General features: G+C 36.6%; 2 protein-coding genes across 2 annotated transcripts in view; one reads left to right on the top strand and one right to left on the bottom strand.

Annotated features, from left to right (window-relative positions):
- Window positions 1-5: 5 nt before the first annotated feature.
- On the top strand, window positions 6-8,033 carry LOC124153575 (leucine carboxyl methyltransferase 1). Its single transcript, XM_046526838.1, has 5 exons — window positions 6-325; window positions 421-604; window positions 5,418-5,668; window positions 5,858-5,967; window positions 6,984-8,033. Exons 1-5 carry the CDS (start codon window positions 119-121, stop codon window positions 7,195-7,197), a joined length of 966 nt encoding a protein of 321 aa, XP_046382794.1. The 5' UTR covers window positions 6-118; the 3' UTR covers window positions 7,198-8,033.
- A 2,498-nt stretch (window positions 8,034-10,531) lies between these two features.
- LOC124153573 (very long-chain specific acyl-CoA dehydrogenase, mitochondrial) overlaps window positions 10,532-16,800 on the bottom strand; it is a 48,722-nt gene continuing 42,453 nt past the window's right edge. Inside the window, exons 7-11 of the mRNA XM_046526835.1 lie at window positions 16,169-16,432; window positions 15,371-15,539; window positions 14,199-14,386; window positions 13,541-13,753; window positions 10,532-11,863 (exon numbers count right to left, since the gene is read on the bottom strand). Coding sequence (XP_046382791.1) covers window positions 11,726-11,863; window positions 13,541-13,753; window positions 14,199-14,386; window positions 15,371-15,539; window positions 16,169-16,432 — 972 coding nt within the window. The 3' untranslated portion in view covers window positions 10,532-11,725. The remainder of the gene's footprint in view (window positions 11,864-13,540; window positions 13,754-14,198; window positions 14,387-15,370; window positions 15,540-16,168; window positions 16,433-16,800) is intronic.

Raw genomic sequence — 16,800 nt, 5'->3', positions numbered from 1 at the left:
CGGAAAACAAAACAAAGCACCTCGATTGCAAACAATATGGCGTTTTGCTGCCAGGCGAATTGAAGTTGTGATTTAATATTAAATGTATGTTATGTCTAGTCATTGTCACTGAAATATAATGGATTCAATAGTAGGAGATGAGGCTATAATAGCAACAAACGATAATGCTTCGGAGTGTAAACGTTGTGCTGTACAGATTGGTTATTGGCAAGATAAGTATATAAATAATTTTGTTCGCCATGCTGAACGAAAAGCTCCTGAAATTAATCGTGGATATTATGCTAGAATAAAAGGAGTTGAACGTTTAATTCGACAGTTTTTACTGGTAAGTCTACACTCTAGGTGCTATTTTCATGCCTTGTTGTTCTCCCTCGCCGAGAACTTAATTGAAGATTTTCTCACGGAAATACACATTTGCAGAAATGTGGGAGTAACGCACAGATAATCAGCATAGGCGCTGGATTTGATACTTTATATTGGAGGATGAAAGATGAAGGGCTTGACTTTGGCAATTTTGTGGAAATGGACTTCCCTACTGTCACATCTAGAAAGTGTCACTTAATTAAGAAGAGCAGGATTCTGCTGGAAAAACTTCATACTGAAGGCAAGCGATATTTTCCCTTTCGAATTTAGTACTCGATCATGTGCAACTATCTGTCATGGTAGACTTCTAGATTCTAATTAATTTTAAATTTTGAGCAATTTTTGTCTCACAATGCTGTGCATTTACTGTTAGAAATGGATTGTAACCTTGTATTTTCCTACTATTGGCTAGCGACTTGCAATGCTTGTCTCACGGCCAGTGACACACTCTTGTTTTATAAATTGCGATTTGCCGTATTAATTCTGTCTACTTGCACCATTATTTCATGTCCCGGCTTTGGGTGGAGAGATTCACCTTTTTTCTGGTAATGCCGTCAACTTTCCAACCGATGGCAATTTTACAAAATGATAAATATTTGTACTGCACATTCTGATTTTATTTATTGCCTACCACATCGCAGACGTTTCCCAGGGCCCTATTATCATTGAGTCATAGTGAGCAATTGCCGAGATGGACCTAGAGAATTTTCCCCATTCACTTCTCTTTCGACTTACCCAGACCCTCCCAGTTGTCGAGAGAGCCCTTTTGCTTGTGCTGTCGGCATGGCCCCAAGAAGTGGTGGAGCCAAGGTTATGTACATTGGGGTAAGGGTTTGCCTCTCTTACTCCTCCAGGATGTCTCTGAACTTAAAGTGTTTTATTCTAGAGCTGGGTTTTCTGTCACAGTAATGGTGATATTCCATTCTGTGTCCTCATATATTATTTCATAACTGCCTCGGCATCATTCATACTCTGATTTCCACCATACTGTAGCTGTCATTTTTTCTACCTTTGATTGCTCTACATAATAGTCTATTCTTCATTATTATATTTTTTCAGTGTAGGAGACCACAAAAGAATATATCACGTTTCCTTGATAGTATGCCCTCAATTTTAATCATGGATGCCTTGTGATGATGTGTGACATGAACTGAAATGATGTGAAGTATGACAAAATATTTTTCAGTTTTTCAGCTCATTGTTTAACCTATGCCTTTTTTCTGCCATTTGATCTATTTTATTTCATCTTATTAATTATATCTTATAATCTTATTGTTAATAGAGCTTACTCTGATTGAACGATTTCATAAACTTTCGTATTATCTCAATCTTCCATTACAATTTCAAATTACTAACAAACATGTTGCCACACAACAAAGAGCAATTGATCATCATACTTAGCTCCCTTACATGCATGTGCAAAGTCGCCATTACTAAATCATATATGCTTCCTCACAGCAGCAGCAAACCAGACCAGAAGGCTGGGTCTTGTGTGCAATGTTGCATTCATGGTGTGCAATTGCAAGAATGCACGAAGAAAATCAAAACAGGCTATTTTGCCATTCATTCTCGCATGGTTTCTAGCAATTCAACACTTTACACAATACAGTTTTGACTGCACCTTCGTACACAAATCAGGTTGTGCAATAGGGTGGTTTCCTATTATTTTTTTATTGCCTAAATCGAAAGATTATTACTCCTGGAGTACGTATTTCACGCTTTTAGATTTTTAAATGACTATATCTATTTTTCGCGATTAAATGAAAAGTGAAAATTTTCAAGCGCGCGAAAACGCGACGCTTAAGTATGAATGTCGGGAAGTCTCTCCGCGTGACGTATTTCTGGTTCCCCCTCCCGCCCTGCGAGGTGACCTTGAGGCGACGCGTAGCGCTGATACGACGCAGGCTGCTAGTGGCTAGCCTAGTACCCTGTTGGCTGGTAGCGCTAGGCTTAATTAAGGATTATTAATAACTTATCAAACGAGGAAAACTTTCCGACCTTAGCCAGTTTTAATAAGTGATTGTTAAGACACGTTTCCCTGAGCTCCGCGCCTCATCCATGCAATGGTAACCTCAGACGACGTATAACTCCTATCTTCTCGTATAGAAACTAGGTCCCTGTGACGTCACGTGGAGTGGCATCGCATGGGCGCCAATCTGGCCCTTTTCAAATGAGGATAAAAATGGACCATTGCCATTCGTCTAAACCGGTATTTCTAAAACGAAATAATTTGTATATTATGAATACACTAATGGTGGGTAACGAATCGCAATCAATGCCTTTCGTTTTCTTTGATGAAGGAAACCACCCTATTATGTGCCCAATCTAAAAAGGAATGCTTTTAGAGAAATGGTTTGAGGATTTCTGCATTGAGGTTAGCTTAAGTCAAAAGTTACCACCAAAATTTTAGAGAAGTATAAAATCACATTCCCCTGTTTATCACATGTTGATGAAGTAATTTCTTATGTGATTCGTCTCTTCCTTATTGATTCTTCTCTTTCTAAAGATGAAGATACAGCAGGAGGCCTTTCGGACAAGTGGGGAACAGCCCGGGGTAAATTGGGAAAAAAAGCAAAATTTTTTACCACCTAAGACAACCATAGCCTCTATTTGTTGAAGAGAATTTTAAATGTCATCTTAAGGAGAAAAAAGTCACAATTAAACTGTTGTTTGAAATGAAGAATGTTGTACTTTGATAATTGGCTTAGAACTATTTTTATATTTTCCCTTCTAAAATTAAGCTCTTCTCTAGTAGGTTGGCTTGCACTCTAGATGGCTGTCTAGTATTTTTGAAAATTGGTGGAGGCCATCATTTCCATTTTTTTAATTGTTCATTAATAGCTGACCATGGATTTTTTTATGAGTATTACTCTGGAGCCTGCCTATTTAGCCATCATTTATGTGCAGTCTTACTTTGTTTGCTTTAAGGTTCACTCTTGGACCATGCTAATCCCCCTGCAAGTTGAAGGTCTCCCTTCTATCTTTTAGTTATCTTTCAGTTCAATGTCATTCTTTTATCGTTCTTCTGAGTGAATGCTTCTAGGGTGAATAACTTCTCAAAATATGGTCAAGGTTTATCTTCTTGCATATCATTATTCCTAATGCCCGATTTAATATGTTAACTACAGGCGATATCTTCACATTATCACTTGATGTATGCCAATTTTTAGCTATGGGATCACGCATAATAAAAGTAACTGAAAAACTAAAATGAAAGGACGACCACAATATGTTCCTATTTGTGATAGTCATTGGTATATGTTTCAAAATAACCTAAAACTTTGTTTCAAAAACATTATATCAATCTATTCTGTTTTTATCACAGTTAGCATACATAATTATAGCTCTTCACATTTGTGAGGTCTTTGGCCCTTTTAATCCTTTTGTTATAATATTATATTGTCAGAATTTTTCCTCAAGGGAATATATGTTACAACAATTTCACCCTTAGTTACACATTCTCTCCAATACATAAGTAGTTGACTTCTACTTAAATACAGTGCAACCTCGATATAACGACACCCCACAGTACACTAATAAACACTCGCTATAGCGAATTGTCGCTTTACTGGAGGTGGAGCAAATAATAGGCAATATACCTGTTGCGAACAGATATACAGGAACAGGAGTGGTGCGGCGACAGATAAACATCTATCCGATAAACGTAAGCATAAATCCAGACGAAAGGCAATGTTTTTTTGCATCACTAAATTTCCTTACTCAAATAACGACTAACTATTCAAACAATTTATAAGCGCCGCACTGAATAAAAATCGTGCAAAGCATTGTTTCGTCAATCATTGTAGTTATCGAACGACAGTTTACCACATAAATTTGAGACTGAGCACTCCATTAACTTCATTTCTAACAGATCGCTAGCAATTACAGAGGTTAAGGAGTCTTGATGAAAGTCTTCCGGCGGTGAAACCCTCGCTATGGCGAGAGCCGAGAGGATCTCGTAAAAACGAATTTTTTAACACGCTTATTATAGGGTCAATTGACGGTGCATCGGCTATCTCTCGTTATAGCGGGGGTGTCGCTACAGCCCGTACTCGCTTTAACGAGGTTCCACTGTACACTTATTTCGATCAATCCCACAATCTTTTATCACAACTGCAACTGCACGTTGATCATCACAATACATCAGTGTGGGTTTGCAAAAAATATACCCTAATCTAAAAAATAATATTATTCTATAAAAAAAATCTCTCACCTTTATCACTTCCTGGCCCCTTATATCTTAATTAGAATAGTGGTGACAGTATAGAATCATTTTTGCAGATTGTTGGCATTGTGAAGATCTAGATGTTAACTTATTTAATAACTTCTATTATTTTTTGTATAATCGTCTTCTTCTATTTATTCTTTTGCGCACAACTCACTAAATAGGTTCAAATTATCTAGGTTGACCATATCTAGGGAGGTGTTTCTTTTATTTCCTATGGTTATTTGTGTAGGCTATTGAAAGGATGTTTCTTGTTCCGAAATCATCTATTCATGCACATTTTATTCTTTTTTCATATATTTTTTACAAAATGTTGATACTTCAGTCAGAAATTGTTTTGTGATGTGTTGTTGTGTGTGGACTATGTGTTTACTTATCCGTAAGTATTCCTAAATTCATGGTCGGAGGTAGGGAAGTGGTGGATGATTAGGTCCCACAATAGCAAATGTTGTCCAAATAACCTTTTCAAAGCTTCAATGTCACCTGTCTCTGGTGTTCCACTACATATTTCTTCCTCCAAAATTTATATATCCTATCGAGTTGTTTCAAGAAGTAGAGCACTTTTCCGGGATATTTCATAAATCTACTTTTTATTGATGGCATTGATGTGACATTTTCCATAATAGGTATACTACCTGTAACAATGTCTGATTATGTTGCTGAGATATTCATCAATAAACTATCATATCTTTAAATTTGATTTGAATTTCATTTTATTGTTACTTTTATTTGTGTTCACTGGCTTCATCATAGTTAATGGAAATCATTGACTTGGATGTGGGTGGATAGCTGTATGTATTTCATGAATGTTGTTCTTGTAAATTAATAGATGGAGAAGTTAGGTTCAGCTCAACAGATTTGCATGGAAGTGGTTACCACCTTGTTGGAGGAGACCTCCGTTCACTGCCAGAAGTCCGTAGCAAATTGGGTGCCGGAGGGGAGTGTGGGTTAGATCCTTCCCTACCAACGCTCTTTTTAGCAGAATGTGTTCTTGTGTATGTTGATGCTGCATCAACAGGCCGTCTTCTTGATTGGATATCATCCACTTTCAGCTCAGTATTTTTTGTTAACTATGAACAAGTAAGTCTCACCTTTGTTCTGGTCTCATGATCTTAGAGGGCCTCGATTTTTATTGAATTTTATTTTTAGAGCTAATGTTGGCTTTTAAATTATTGTTAGCTTAAAAATGAGAGTAGTAGTGTTTTTTGTGCTTACCTTTATTATTTGGACTTGCTATTTTTTGTATTGATTGTTGTGCTCCTCTATTAGCTTAATATAGGTGATAAGTTTGGTGAAGTAATGCAGCGTAATCTCCGTTCTCGTGGCTGCACCCTGGCAGGAATAGAAGCTTGCCTGAGTAAGGAAGGCCAGGAACAAAGGTATAATAAAATTTTTCTTTTATCCATTGATTTGTTTGAAAAGAACTATCCCCATTTTGCATTTGAATGTGTTGGGGTGATGTGTTAACTAGAGTTGTGAATTCTTAAATTTAGTACATATCTAGGGGATGTTCATGATTTCATGGATTTATTACTTGCTTCATTTTTTATGGAGGGAATATCTATTGTTGTAGGTATATGCTTGGAAATATCTTATATGGAATGGATCCAGGGAAAAGATATTTTAAGAAGTGCGTTTTTAGAAGCCTATGAATTTATCATAGATAGGTTCATGTTCCATAGCAGTAGCTCCCTTTAGATTGATCTTGAAAATATGCAACTGCCTCTCCTGGTTTTCCTCCACCTGTTTTCCTTTTCCAACAATACTTAATACAGGTGCTACAAATTACCTTAGCAGTTCACCTCCTCCAGATCTGCTCATCTCCCTACATTTAAGTCTAGTCTATTTTATCTTTGGTTATTTACTTCCCTGTTATGATCATAAAATATTGATCATTAATGCCTTCTTAAGCAGAATGGGTTCTTAAGACACAATGGATAACTGTCATTTTGAATGATATGAGTACATTCATAAAATTCATACATATGCATCATCATATAGGTAAATAATCTTGGGATTGATTTTAGTCAGCTCTCCACTTAACTTTCCTATCGGCTAATCCATTTATATTTATGCATATATTCTCCTTTATGTTGCTGATAATGTGCTACATATTTTAAAATCATATGGGGCCTTCATTTGCCAATTTCCTTTCCACTTGACCTTCAATGATTGGTTGCATTTTTCTTGGTACCGCCAAATGAAGTAAGAAATAGGGATAAGTGTGGTGTGGTTTAAGGGAGGAGTCAAAACTGTCATGACATGATAAAAACTGATGCAAAAGGGGGATAACCATATAATTTGGGAATGCAAAAATAGGGTTCTGATGTACGTAAGTCATTTTCCATGTGTGGTCCTGATATCATTATTTTTCTTTGTTGCTCTTTTCTATTAGATTTACAAGCCATGGTTGGGATGGGTCAAAATGCTGGGATATGATAGAAATATATAATTCCTTGCCGCAAGGTGATGTCCAACGGATTGAAGCTCTTGAATTTCTGGATGAGCGAGAGCTTTTACTGCAACTATTCCAACACTATTGTATCAGTATTGCTTGGAGAGAAGCTCCTGAGTCAAGGTATGAATTATCCAGTATAGACATCCATTAATGGAGGAGCTCAGCATGACTGCACAAATTGGAATGTTTCCATTATAACCTTGCATAGATTGAGCTCGCCAAAAAAGAAAAGCACGTCAGCAAGTCAAATCAGCACTTTCAGCAAGGAACTATGCCAAAAATCCAAAAATTTTCTGTACTTATCTTTTATGCCTTCAGGGCAGGGATATAATACTTTTCAACTTCTTTATGTATAAATATCACAGTTAATTGGTCAAGATGGTACTGCGTACAGTGGTATATTATGAATGTTGTATATTGTTGTTCATAAAAGTGAGCTTATTTTTTCTCAAATGAAGGGCAGATGTGATATGGTCGAATTGGCAACTTCAAGTTGTGTAGTCTGTGAAGGTGGGAAAAATTGCTGCCTACTCCCACCTGTGTTGTTGGATGTGGTGTTTTAATGATGTAATATCTATTCATATGCTTTCTGACTGTTTTTTCTTGTATGCAATGGCTGCTACTATGTGAAGTCAAATGTTTTATTGATTAGAACCAGATTTTAATCTGATGTTCTGTTTTTTCATCACAATTAATGCATATATGTACAATGGTAACATAGTTACGTTCAATATTTCGTCCCACTTGCTGAAATCCACGAATCATATTTTGTTAAAAGTCAATTCATTCATGCTCTATCGTTATTTATTGGAACAAAAGAATTTCAATCTTCAATCCTTAAGGAGTTGTTGAATTTCCGAAACTCATCAATTGTTTCATTTAACCATGATGGACAAATGTTGGAATGTATCTGTGTCTATGAAACAGAAGTGTAATTATTCTGTACATTTGAAGTGTGTGAATAAACTTGTGATTCCAGCGGGAAAACCTTGTGCTTCTCAATCATAGATGTGTGGGATCCTTGTCTGTTATTGTGTACATTCTTAAGGTTATAGTCACACTTCTTGAGTACAGCATTACTCATTGCTTCAATTTGATGGATTGTCTAGATAAGTGAGAATAGATGTCACCCAAGAGCTGTATTACATCATTATTTTGGGGTTAAAGGGTACTTTCTGGGGTTCCTTGATGTATGCAATACCTCTTAGCAGTAATGCATATGAGGTTTATTATGAATAGAAAATTGGCTGTAAGATATTCATCTATTATATTTAAGCAAGTTTTGTTAAATTAGTGCAGTAAAAGATTTCCATTCTTACAATTATTCTAGAAGTTACTGGGGGAAGGGGGGTGACCGTTACCCATTTAATTTACCGCTGAGTTTGCCCTGGATGTAGTGGCAGGCATGGGGTTGTCTCAATTAGAAATTGAGACTTTTTTCCTTGGGCCACCTCTTTCATGATAGGATTTTTGCACTTAGGCCAGACATGTGCCTCAAACACTTCAATCATTAGCTTGCCTTTCTACCCAGCAAGCCTTTCCCTGTTAATTAATTCATGCAATACCAACTAATTAGGGATGGCCGGATCGGATACCTCAGATCCAAATATCCGCGGATATTACCCTTCATCGGATCCAAAGTCGCAGAAGACATCGGATCTGGATCCAAAATTTTAAATAATAGCTTCAGAGAATTCAATGCCCCGTAAGGATGGAAAGAGTTCCGATTCTCTTATCAAATGCGCTGTCACATGCGATTCTTGTCCTAATCATGAACGGTTTTGTGTGAAAGCTCCCACTGAGGTTACGTAGCAGAATTTCAGCTGTGGGGAATAAAAAAGGCAAAATACGACTGGCACATGGTGTGACTCTTCCTATGAGATTGAACAATCATCGGGGGAAACTCAGGGTCGTAGGATAATAACCACGTCAAGAGTAACTACGTCGCAGATTTCAGAAAACCACCCTCGGCTGTCTATCTGCCCTTGCCTGTTGTTTTTTTTTCCAAATCACATGGACCATAAATCATTGTCTTCTAAGGAAAATATCAAATTACACGAGAACAATTGAAGCGTGTTTCATCCCTACCCTGTCTCACCAACTGACCTATTTTGGCCTACCTGCTTCGATTCTCCGTTTCTAGACGACAAATGCTAGGTGAGTGACTTTCTGGGCCCGAACATGTCTCGGCAGCTTCGGCAAGTAGATGACATGCACGAGATTTAAAAAAGAATTAGACCAAATGCAACGCATAACTGAAGATATTTCTGTTTATTTTTCAGCTCTTATTGATTGCCAATAAGTTTTCTATTTACAATTAGACTGTACTAATATGCAACATTGTCCAAACAGCACAGTTTTCAAAGAAACATATGCAGCATTAACCCCTCAAACAAGTAGAGACGGATTGGAAACGCCAACTGCATATGTATATCACGTAGCACGCCCTGCTAAGCTTTGAAGGTAACAACGTCTCTGAAGCAAGATCTGGCTTGTTCGTCCTTGACTCCCTCATTCGTAGCCTCATTGCTTGAAATACAGAGGGAGTGCACTCCTCCCCCTCCACCTCTCCTTTACGTGCTTCTGCTGCCCACCCCATCCTTATGCTGAGCGGTCAAGTACCTCGTCGCACGTGATGTTAACGCTGTTTTAAATACTGTTAATTGTGTTGCTGCTTACTCAGTTGGAATTTAATTTAATGATATACTGATTAAAATGTCTTTCATTGTGTAGAAACATTTCTATTGAGGTAAGGAGAACCACTATGCCATGTGCGTGGTAAACACAAGTCAGTATGCGAGGAGAAAGTGACAAAATTCGGGGGAAATGTGCGTGAGGAAAATTTGAATTCAGTCGATGGCAGTGGGGTAGCCATGAATTTCGTTAGGGGGGTCCAGAAGCAGGGGGGAAAATTTTTAAACAACAGGGTACAAAGTAGAGGGTTTCAAACTAATTTTAACAACCTTCACAATCGAAAAAAATCTTCATTTTCCAAAGAAATTATTGTAAATTCACGATTGTTCAATATTTTGTTTCCTTTTATGAATGAAAGTAATTGTTTCTACATTTCGGGAGGTCCGGACTCCCTGGACTTCCCCCTCCCGCTACACCACAGGTCAGTGGTTTATCCGATGATTTTTCCCATTTTAATTTCCAAATTCAAGCGTAACAGTTTAGGTCCTGAGCATGTAAAGATGTTTTTAAAAAACAACTTGAAAGCCTATAAAAATTATAATTTATAAAAATATTAAAATGTGTATGAAAATCTAAAAAGCATTCTTTTGATTGCATGTACCCAGAATAAACTTGAATAATTACTTCGTTTAATAGCAGGAATTTGAAAATGCATTTGGATTCGAAAATATCCGATCCGAAAGATCCGACTCTGAAAATCAAGGATCCGAATCCGAAAAAAATCCTGATTCGTCCATCCCTACAACTAATAATACCAAATTGGCAATTTTGGTTTCATAAAAGATATGAAATATAAAAATAAACACTTTATTCAAGAAAACAGTTAAAATTTCAAGGTTTACCCAAGTGTCTGAAGTAATTAAGGTACCCACAAATTTCAAATACAATGCACATGCTACATATTGCTTAGTGAAATTTCTTATCAAATTTTCTTGGTGAACATTTAACACAATTATTGGAGAGAATTTCATTTTTCTAATTTAAATATTTTACAATGAGGTCTGGTTATAGTGGAGATATCTAATGCATGTAAGTACATCATTTTCATCATTGCCATCATTTTCTAAAAATAATTGCTGTTCTATCGATATTTTTTTTATTACGTGTAGTTCCTTGAAGATGGATCTTAGACGCAGAAGAAAATTGAATATCATTCCCAAGTATTCATTCTTTTTGACACATTGAAAACTTGAAAATGGAGAAAGTAGCAGTGTAATCATGCATGTATGTACATTCAAAATGTTAAAAATAAACATTCAAAAGTTTCTCAAAGAAAAATAACATGAAATATGCACTGTACGTGGAACATAATTTAAGACATTAAAAAAGTATACAAATATACAAGTTATAATACTCATACAAGCCAATATATGGCACACACATTTTAGGACTTTCCACATACTGCCACAGAATGGGCAACAGTGCTTACTATTTAAAAGTTTACAGCCACTAACATAGGGCATTTAGTTATCTCTGCATAAAATTACAGACTACACCTCCAATGGAATTCTTCATCATTTTTAGTTATGACAAATTCCTTACCCAAGTATAGTGTGAGAAGAGAGCCCAGAACTTCCAACACTCAAAGTCACATTGAACACAAAAAGAGATGTTAAAGCAGGATAAATTATGATCACAATCCACCTGCATGTACACATCCAATGACAAAAATGCCAGGACATGAAAGAAAGTAACAAATTCAAAAGGGAAATAATTTAAAATTTAAAGTTGTCAATAAATAAAAATTCATTATCCCCATCATCAGTCCAACTTGAAGTCAGGGATATTCACAAGGTGGAAGTGGAAGGTAATTAAGCTAGTGGTAGAATTTTATGATGCACATGGAATTCTAGGAGAGTCATAACCTAAATTTTACTCAGTCGATAGGAAAAGTCACTTGCATGGTGTTTCCAAGATAATGGTTCTTAAAGTTGCATTGTTGATGTATTTTTTGAAATCCCATATTTCAAGGGAAATTCAATTCTTTACAGATTCAAAGGATTTCCTTGAACCATTCCTCCAGCTTCACACATATTCTTAGATATTAAACTAAGTTTGGAGAAATTCTCTAAGTGGGTCCCAGATGTCAACTGGCCAAGGTTATACTTCACTCTCTCAGATGCCTATAAAAGAAGTAGGTTTTCTCATTAATCAAACGATAACATGCAGTTGGAGAAACACTAATAAACCAAGAGGTGAGAGACTGCAGTGGCAAAAAAATACAAGATAATCATCAAATAGCAGCCATTTGCAAAATATGTATTGTTAAACAGATTCCAGGGTGCCAATGGTAATAATCATAGGGAGCCATAAAAATTGAGGAGGGTATATATTAGACCTATTATATGTCAAAATATTAAAATGGTACCATTTGGTACCATCATCAAAGAAACCAACTTTTTTTCAGTGAGTTATGCGAGTATTATGTTCAATTTCCAAGGGGTAATTGAACCAAAACACAATGAAAAATGCTAAGGCTTGCTTGGAATCATAAGGTGAGAAACAATGTGCCAAATTATTAACTAGGAAAGTGCAGCCAATTCTGCGTTGTATTAATGAAAATGCAGAGATTAATGTGACTACGTAGATTTCCGCAGTGTTCAGGTTCCTATGTCTCCATGTTTCCGGTGCAACCGCGTCGGTTTGTTGGTGATGACAACAGTTTCGCTGGCACTGCTGCCAGCGTCTTCAGGGCGAAGATGATGCCGGTCCACGATTTTTGTCCTCCTTATATAGGGGGTCAGTCCCGCCAGTTGTGGCTGCCGCTCTCTTATTGGTCCGCCTAATGAGCCTCCTCCTGGAGGCTACCATCTGGATGCCCATTGGAGGAGGCTCATTAGGCGGACCAATAAGAGAGCGGCAGCCACAACTGGCGGGACTGACCCCCTATATAACGAGGACGAAAATCGTGGACCGGCATCATCTTCGACCTGAAGACGCTGGCAGCAGTGCCAGCGAACCTGTTGTCATCACCAACAAACCGACGCGGTTGCACCGGAAACATGGAGAAATTGGATGCAGAGATTAATACTGATAACCATTTAAAACCACCTTTTAATTCTTAGTTCGACACTGTATATAACTCCTTAAGCCTCACAGTAAAAAAAAAAAGTACCAGAAGTAGAACCAGTTAAATTAATTCAGAATACATTTGTCCAGAGACTTAAATCATGATGAAAAATTCCTGTGACGTTACCAGTTTGCTTGAGACAGCAAATTTTCATCAAAACCACGAGTATATAAAAAAGTTGTTGTTAGAGTGGGGGAATGGAAGTAAAAGTGAATATTAGGCGGAACACATGAGAGTAGACACATAGCCTGAGGTGAGGGGGCTTCAGCTCTCCCCATCTAAATGGTAGTACGCAAGTAGGAAACAACTAGCCGAAGGCGTACCCTCTCACTTCCTTCAAACAACTGAAAGTTGTGAACTGAAATCTGGGTTTCAGTACTGAAATTAGCTCAAAATGGGATAAAATGAAGTACATACTGCTACCAGAGCCCTATAGTTAAAAATTCAAACAATTTTGTGGATTTTGGAAAAAAAAGGACCTATGGAGACCAAGCCATAATAACAGTAGCTCCTTCAGTAAAGACAATGAGTACCATAAATTTCTGCACTATATAAATGCATTTATATCTAAATTTATGGTTTTCTATTGCATGGGATTTGACAACAAATTACCACTGTATGCAACCCACATGTCACCCAAGCCCTCCTCGAAGCAAATTTCTGGCTACCTGCCTGGATCAAAGGGATTACAAGAAATTAAGATGACAAAGTTTCAAATGAGATTTCTTACCTCATTGCACCAGACTGATGCAATAAGCTGTTCATGATGAGCAGAGGGCGTATTCTCAGTTAATGCCTTAGTGGCTCGGGATAAAACCACCACCATGGCATAGGTGTCAATGGCGGCAGCGGCCAAACGGTTGAGAAGGAACTGCTCCTCCACCACGCCTCGCCCATACTTCACCAAAACATTCTCCACAGCCACGCCAAAAGATTCTATACTCTGAAGTCAAAAGGAGAACACATAATCATAGTGGATGTTTAATAACATATGTAATGTATTTTGGTGATGGATCATGAGCTTGCAAATCAACTCTGGATGGCTGATAGTTAGGGTTAATAGTTTACGGTAAATAAAAACTTTAAAAATCGGTATCACAAAGGGCCAAAAATCAGTACAAAAAGTCAGTATAGAAATCCAGTTTGCAATATAAGGAAATATGTATGCATTTACCTTTGTATGCACTTATGTGCATGCAAATGCTCAAAAATGAATGAAATTTCCAAGATCATAAGAAAAATTAAGACAGTTCCATCAGATTAACAAGCACACAGAAGTTGATGTGATTTGCAACTTGAATATCAGAGTGAGACCAAACACTTGGAAATCTAATGATTGAAATTCTTCAAAATGTTTCTAAGCAAATTCTTAGGAATGCCAAACCTACCTTTGCCGCAAGTGTTGCTGATGAAGAAAGGCTAGGGTGAACAAATTCAGCCAGCGATGGAGGACTGGCAAGGCCAACTGACCTCAAACCACGCTTGGTGGCCTCCTCCAAGATTAAACCTAAATTGGCAGTGGGATTCTTGAAAGCTTTTTGCAACTCTCTCAGGTGTCCACCAGCAAACTGGATACCTAGAACAGAATGAGATTATTTTTCAATTGCCATTATATAATACAGCTAAATACATCTGGGTATGGAAGACCCATTAACATTGATAACAATTCTAGAAAAATATACAAAAAATATATAAGTACATTTAAATTTAACATATATGTAACTTTTATCATTTCCATATGTGCAGTCCCAGACAAAAAAAATCCAAGCCCAAGCGGGGACGGTGTGCTACAGAAAACTGAGCCAGTAGAATAAGAACAGAATGCTTGAAATGCAATGAAGTGACTGCTTTGTTCATTTTCATGTGCGGCAACGACTGAGTGAAACGCTAAAATCATGTTATTCTTCATTTCTACGTCAATTATACATAACTTCTATTTTATAATCACTAATATTTAATAATTAATTGAATATTATCGATATTTTAGTGTAATTTTGGACGAAAATGAATGTATTTGGTGGTAAATAAGAACAGAATGCTTGTTAATGCATAAATATTTAACGTTTTTGGCTTTAAAATGTGATTTCCGAAATGCTTTTCAAATTTCCATTTTTTGACCCCTTAAACGCCTAGCGGTACCATATGGTACCAGGCTGTATCTCGGTAACTATTAGTGCTAAAAGAATAAAATTTGCACTGAATGACTCAGAATTTCATTTGTATTAAAATAGGTGATTACCACAAAAATCGCAGAAACTTTTTAATTCAAGCGTTACCAGGTTAATAGTTTAGTTACAGAGAACTATCCCTTGTTTGCGGAAATGAATATTACTTCTTCCTGGAAACAAAGATCGAGATTTGCAATTTCAAAGAATTTTGTATACTTGATACTTTGTATTTTCAATTGAGCTGTGCATTTAGCATTTGCCTTACGTCAGGACTACTATTTTGCTTTGTATTAACTAAGAACTAATAGAGATCTATTAACATCTCATCAAAGCTAATGCTCTGATAAAATTTATGAAGGATATATGAAGATAAAACATGCACATATTTTTACCAGTAAGAGCAACAAAGAGCCTAAGAATATCATTGGTTCCTTCAAATATCCTGAAGATCCTCAAGTCCCTCATCACTCTCTCCAAACCAGAAGCTCGCATGTAGCCCATGCCTCCCATGATCTGGATGGCTTCATCTGTGACATTCCAGGCAGCTTCAGAAGCAAAAACCTTGAACACAAGTAATCAGAAAGCAATTACAAACATGGGAAATACCCACGTGGCAAGTCGAGCATAATTTCGTGCACTGTGAAACCCCATTTTGCATTCCCAAATATTTATAATTTCCTGCTTTTTTCACTGATATATATATATATCCCATCAAAAGTAAAACCTTTCCAATTCCTGATATTACCTGAAGACACGATGATCATTCTCAAAATTCAAATTTATTCTCGGTTAATATTTAAATTTGAATTAAAATTTTCAGGCATTTATTACAACGTTAGAAATTTATGGATGGCTTATTGCATCTTGAATTTTTAACACTAGAAAAAAATAAACTATACTTTCACCCAAAATGATTTCAGGATGATTAGCAGTATTTTAATTATTTCTGAGACCAACACTAAATCTATTTTTATAAACTTCCCAAAACCAATGCAAGAAAAACATAACTTTTAATGCAGCCCTTAGTACAGATACAAACATTTCTTCAACAGATATTGCATCTACTGTTAACCAAAATACAATTTAATATCATATAGGCTAATGAAATTATAATATTTTACTAAAACACTTTATAACTTTAAATGACGGCAATACAATTCAAGATGGGAAAAAATTAAAAAATGACTCACTTTGCTAATGGCTGCCTCCAAGTGAAAGTCCTGAGATCCTCCATCCATATTGGAGCTGATCATGTATGCCATTGACTCAGTCACGTAATGAAGTAGTGACATACGAGCTAGCTTTTCTTGAATTGTTCCATAAGTGTCAATTTTCCTTCCAAATTGTGCCCTCTGGGTGGCAAATTCCACTGCTTTAGCTGTGACTGCTCTCATGGTTCCACTAAGGGCTGCAGCCATACCAAATCTTCCATTATTCAGGATGTTCATGGCCACCTGGAAAAAATCATGATGGGAAGTGGAGAGCAAATTTCTCATTGTTAATCCTTTAATCAAGAAAGAAAATAAACCCATAGTGTATAACCATAGGTTTCGGAGAGGTTTGTGAACCATCACATACATATCAATGTAAATGAATGTGCTATCAGAAAAATATAATACATAATACTAATATATCACAACTTAGAGGTCCCTTAAATTTGTGGAGAATTTCCCCTCAGCAATGAATAATAAATGAAAGACTTGAAAGAATGAATTTAAGAAATAGTCCTGGCCAGTTATGCTAGTGAATTAATGAGTGTTCATTCCGGATTTGGGTTTAAACTAATCCAAATTATGTGTACAATTTATAACTTCAACTTTTA

This window comes from Ischnura elegans, chromosome 2 (assembly GCF_921293095.1).
Source record: "Ischnura elegans chromosome 2, ioIscEleg1.1, whole genome shotgun sequence".
NCBI lineage: Eukaryota > Metazoa > Arthropoda > Insecta > Odonata > Coenagrionidae > Ischnura > Ischnura elegans.
This window is presented reverse-complemented; position numbering and strand designations above follow the sequence as displayed.